Source organism: Echinops telfairi, unplaced genomic scaffold (assembly GCF_000313985.2).
Source record: "Echinops telfairi isolate 266 unplaced genomic scaffold, ASM31398v2 ScPeMD7_4048;HRSCAF=4782, whole genome shotgun sequence".
NCBI classification, from domain to species: domain Eukaryota; kingdom Metazoa; phylum Chordata; class Mammalia; order Afrosoricida; family Tenrecidae; genus Echinops; species Echinops telfairi.
Genome location: NW_022107947.1, coordinates 2,000,898 through 2,006,533, shown reverse-complemented (window position 1 = coordinate 2,006,533; position 5,636 = coordinate 2,000,898). Strand labels below are relative to the sequence as shown.

The 5,636-nt window shown below is 48.9% G+C and overlaps 1 protein-coding gene across 3 annotated transcripts in view; it reads left to right on the top strand.

The window, feature by feature from the left end:
* The window catches only part of DAPK2 (death associated protein kinase 2), a 161,123-nt gene that overhangs the window by 120,134 nt on the left and 35,353 nt on the right, over nucleotides 1-5,636 (top strand). For all 3 annotated transcript variants that reach the window (XM_013008216.2, XM_030886927.2, XM_045294962.1), the window contains exon 4: nucleotides 1,468-1,606. In XM_013008216.2, the coding sequence (XP_012863670.1) occupies nucleotides 1,468-1,606 (139 nt within the window). The remainder of the gene's footprint in view (nucleotides 1-1,467; nucleotides 1,607-5,636) is intronic.

Sequence of the window (5,636 nt, the reverse complement as noted above, 5' to 3'; positions counted from 1 at the left end):
TCCTTATTTTCATCATTTTTTTTGTTTCCTTTCCCCACCTCCTCCCCTGTTGTCTACCATGTGCATCCCTGCATTTGATCTGGTCCCTTCCATATTTATTAGTTATTTTTATGTTGTGATTGTAAAAATACAAGTCCTAAGGCAGCTCTCGATTGATAAGCTCTGAAGTATGCCCTGCAGATGTGCAATTGAACAAATTCTCTAGGTGGTCCTGACATCTTGGAACCCCTGACTGAGGTCCCTTGCTGCACTGTTTTCCTAGGGTGATCCTGGACCTTGCCCGAGCCTGGCAGGATCACAGTGCTGCTAGGACCCCGGCCTTGGCTGGTGGACAGACAAGCTCAGGAGGGTTGGCAGACTTAACGAATAATCCTCTCCTATTTTATACGGTGACCCTAAGGCCCAGGAGAGTCTTTTTATCCTATAGGTTTGTAGTCCTGAGCCTTGGTGGAGTAGTGGCTGCTAACTGCAAGGTCAGCAGTTCAAAATTACCAGCTGCTCCTCAGGAGAAAAATGGGACTTTCTACTCCCATAAAGAGATACAGTCTCAGAAACCCACAGGGGCAGTTCTACACCCCCCCTCCCCCCCTGTTGCTGTGAGTCAACATCAACTCGATGGCCATGAGTGAGATCACTAGTTCTGTCATATCAGCTGTAGGGGGCGAGTGAACAGAATATAAGGACCAAAGAGGCCCTCTAGGGCAGGGGTCCTCAAACTACATTTATCTGGCCCGCCGGGTGTTTTTGTCCCATTTTGTTTTTTACTTCAAAATAAGATATGTGCAGTGTGCATAGGAATTTGTTCATAGTTTTTTTTTTTTAACTATAGTCCGGCCCTCCAACGGGTCTGAGGGACAGTGAACTGGCCCCCTGTTTTAAATGTTTGAGGACCCCTGCTCTAGGGTTTTTAGAGAATGGGATAATTAATGGTCTTTTAATGTGTAAATTAGAAAACCTGCCTATATTCTTTTGGAGAGCCTGTAAAGATGTTATCTTTCATAAACCCAAAGAAAATTCTCTTGCTCGGTCTGCTTATTTTGCAGATGAGGAAACTGAGGCTTGGAGAGGGGCAGTGAGTTGTGACACGTAGTGGCCACAGCTGCTCTGGAACCTGCCATCTCTAGCCTTCTGTCCCAACATTTGCACCACAGCACTCATGTCTGCCTTCAGCTTCCTTGGGCACTCTGGGGCAGGGGGTAATACCCTCCAGGGTAGCCAGGGCCTGAGGCCCTTCAGATGCCAAGCTAAGGATGGTCCCTACCCTATGACCCAAAGAGAAGGAGACAGGAACTAGAAACAAAGCCAGCCCCTGGTGCCTTGGACAAAGCTACAGACATGGGTGAGGGGCTTCTGCTACAGGGTGGCTGAGGGGTTAGGTCAGCAGCTGTACCACCAGCCTGGCCTCCTACCCACAGGCCTGGCTAGGCCTGGACACCGCCCTCCCAACCCACCCCCGGTGTCTTACAGAGTGTCTGGAGGAGAGCTCTTCGACTTCCTGGCCCAGAAGGAATCACTGAGTGAGGAGGAGGCCACCAGCTTCATTAAGCAGATCCTGGAAGGGGTGCATTACCTTCACACCAAGAAGATTGCGCACTTTGATCTCAAGGTCAGTGAGGGGGATCAAGGGAAAAGAGTCAGGGTTTGGGAAGAAGGGACCCTGTCTCTCAAAGTGTCCTTGCCACCAGAGGCCCAGAGCCCACCTGGCCCTCTACCCTCATCTTACAGCTGAAGACCCTGAACTCCACGGAGAGGGCCTACCTCTCCAGTTTCAATCTGCATTGCTGGTTTTCTGCGCCGAGGGGCTGGCTGCAAAGGGCTCAGAGTACACCACCTTATCTCTTTGATGAGCAGGTGGGATATAATGTTAACAAGCAGACCAATGGCAGGAAACGCGAAACCAAAGAACTTTTGCAAGACTGAGCTTTTCAGTAAGCGAGTGCTGACCCGAAGCAGGCAGAGCTCAGATGCCTGAGGAGAGGACTGCTAAGGTGGTGGGTTCTCCGGACCCAGCTCAGCTCAGCCTCCAGCATTTCTTGACCAGAAATGGATAAACTTGAAGCTCAGGGACCTCTAGCTCTCTACCCCCACCCCAAATGATGGCCTTAAAACTGCTTCTAGGGGCTGCTGGTCCTTTGCAGTGTGTGGTCTGTAGGGTCAAGAAAGTTCACTTGAATCACAGAGTGCTCAGTTCCCTTAGAATCTGAGTTCAATGGTGCGGGTGGATGTGACACCCCAGACCTGATGATCCGCTACTCCCCATATCAGAGGGCCTATGACTGGAGAGGAAACATGCTCATTTTTAAAATGAGACATTCCTATGATATTGGGTGCCAGGTGGCTGTTGCAGATACATAGTTAACCCTGTCCCCATCTGGGCTTAGTTCCTTTAGTCCAGGAACATACAGCAGGGGATAGCGGTGAAATGTCAGCAGTTAGACGTGCTTGATGGAAAGAGGGAAGCACAGGAGGCTGGGAAAGCTTAAAAGGGTGGGTGGGTGGGACGACCTAAGTCAGATTGGACTACCAGAGGGGAGGCACCTGGAAGATGTAGTGTTTGTGTTGATTTCTGAAAGGCTGGCAGGAGTTAGCAGAGGGGTGAGACCAGCAGCTTGCATGGTCCTGGGCCAATATGGTGCATTCTGGAAGATACAGGCAGAGAGCTCGGGGAAGGTGGGAGGCAGACCCAAGCAGGACACGGGAGCTAAGCCATGAAAGTTGAACTTCACCCAGAGAGATAGAGGCCAAAAGAGCAAGGAAAGGAGAATAAAATAGAACCTCAGTTTTTCCGTCTCAGTGCAAATGATATAGTCATACCTGCCTGGTAGGCTTGCTGCAAGATTAAAGAGAAGCATTAGGTGCTGAATTTTGAATTTGTGCCCAGTAATAGTAGCTGTTATTATTATTTCCCTTCCCAGAATAGAGGAAAAGAAAACACAACTCTAGTTACAGTGTGTTGCATCCTGATAGACTAGAAAACAACTGTTAAATTGCTCAGCAGAGAGCTAGGCTTGGTTGCTAGGTGGGGCTCCTGCTGGGGGCTCAGATACAGACATTTTCCACCACCTGGAGATAGTCTAGATTCCTTCTAGGTGCCTGGAAAGGGAGGGTACTGAGAATCCTAACCCACGGCCATGTGTCCATAGACCAGTGTGGGCTCTGAGCCTTCTGGCTCCCCCACCTGTGGGCCCCTTGGCCCCACCTAACTACTGCGCAACTGCAGGAAACAATGAGTAGCCAGAACTCAGAGGGATTGCTTCATGAGTAGGTAGACACTTCCTGAAGCCAGAATGTGGGCATGCATGCCCCCTAACTAGAACTTTCCACTAGCTAGGGAATTAAGAAGCAGACCTAGCCAGGAGCTTGGAGTAGACTTTTGGCTTGGTGTTTTTTTACCATCAACAATTCACATTCTTCTTCCTGATTTTTATTCCGTAAGAGGGGGGCTCTGCTTTCATCCGCTGGTTGTGTTCTGTTATTCCTCACCAAGGAAGTCAGGCTAGGCTCAGATGTTTCCCACACTGCCCCAGGAAGGCAGCCACATGTGGTCTCTCTGAGCCCTGGCCCAGGATCTGTTCTCCACACTCATCTTCTGGTGTGAAGGAACAAGTGGCTGCAGAGACAGCTTAGCCCTGCATTTGGACATTGAATGACCTTGCTCAGACCTATATTTGCTGAGCTCTATTGAGGTTTAGGTATTGGGCTGGGCTGCGTCTCTGCTCATGAGACAAGCCCAGCCTGTGGCAGAGAAAAGAAAGGAGAATGTCAACTGAGCAGCCCAGGTAAAACAGGTCTTTCACGGCATGCTCTTGTCTGACACTCTGCAATGGAACCTTGTTACCCTGAGGACAGATGAGCGTGTTGTCGGCATGGCAGTCACACCATGCTCAAACTGCTCTCGCCCTGGGTCTGGCCTCATCCAGCTCGCCCCACTCTAGAACAAGAGCCCTGGGAATGAGATGGCGGCTCTCTGTTGTGGTCTCTCTCCACCCTCCGTCCCTGCTGTTCCCAGTCCTGGATGCTGCTGCGCTTCCTTTTCTCTGCCCATGGACTCCTGTTTGTGCCGAGAGGACCAGCGGAAATACCATCATGTCCTCTGGGAAGCCTTTCTCATCCCTGCCATCCCCTAAAAGCATCACCAAGACCTGACCTGCCTTTCTGCTTCTCTTGCAGTTTGTTTGTACAGACGTCTGCGGACGTCTGAGTCACTTTCTACTGACTGTCTAGCACGATGTCCAACACATGATCGGTCACTCGGTGGTGAATGGATGAGTGAACGGATGGGGACTGTCTGAATGAAGACCAAATGCACACAGACATAGATGCTCACGACTCTTTCAGGTCTCACCTGGAAAATGCAAAAGAGGTTGTAGGCAGATTTCAGCTAAAATTCAATGACATGGACATTTAGTGGTGGCCTACTGTATGCCATGGGGTGGAGTGACAAGCCTCACATAGATATGGAACTCCCTTCCAGGAGAGCAGTGTCTACTGGGAGAGGGCCACAGTGAGGGTCAGCAGGGAGATCACCTGAGCTAGCTGGGAACTGTGACTCGCCAACACTCACCCATGCCCAAGGGGTAAGCCCTCTGCCTTTGCGAGTGCCCCCCACTCCCCCCACCTCCCGCGTGTGCTACAGAAAGGCCTGTTGATGTAGGAGGTGGGGATGGTGAGGCTAGGCGGTGGTGCCCTGTATCTTCATAGATGGGAGAGACACAGGGGCTGGCTGCCCACTCAGGAATGGTCAGCACCAGGCCTGTTTTCAGATGTGCCTCCAAGCGGACAGATCATCAGGAAGCGGGACTCGGTACCACGCAGTAACTGCACCCTGATACCTGAGCCCAGCACAAATAAAGGACCAGTGGAGGGTATTTTTGTGTTTATTTTGGAGTAGAAAATGTCCCCTCTCAGTACATGGGTGTGTTCTCCCTTCCTCTATACCATCCCTGCCCTAACTTGATCCAACTTGAGATTCTCAGCCATGGATCTGACTGGTATTTTAAACAGAAAGAACAAATCATGAAAATTCAAAGTAAGTGTATAAGTCAAGAACCCAGAAATTTGAGGGAGCTTTTTTTTTAAAAAAAAACATCATTAGGATAGGTAAATTCCTGAACCAGATATTCCAAAATATGAAATTGCTCTGTACCTAAAATCATCCTGTGAACTGTTCATCTGCTCATCGTAGACTGAGGTCTGCTTATTATGAATTCACAGATTGATATTCAGGCTGTTGTACTCTGTGTGGCACTTTCTACTTACACATTTCTCATTTGATCTTAACTGGCCACCCATGGAGGTTCAAAGTATTGTTACTTTTTACACAACAGGCAGTTGAGATTCATGGAGCTTCAATAACTTGCTAAGATTACATCAAGTACTTAAGTTTATTATACACTCTACCAGTAAAAAGGTGCATAAGACACAATTTACAATTAATAGAATAAACAACACTCTATCGTAAATTCCACTGTGTTAGTCTAGGTACTTTAGAGAAACAAATCCACAGAAACTCATGTATAAGAGAGACATTTATATAAAGGTTAAGTGCACATCAAGAAAACATCCCAATCCAGTGCTGCCCAAACCCACAAGTCCAACATTAACCCATATGTCTGACACCAATCCACAAAGTCCTC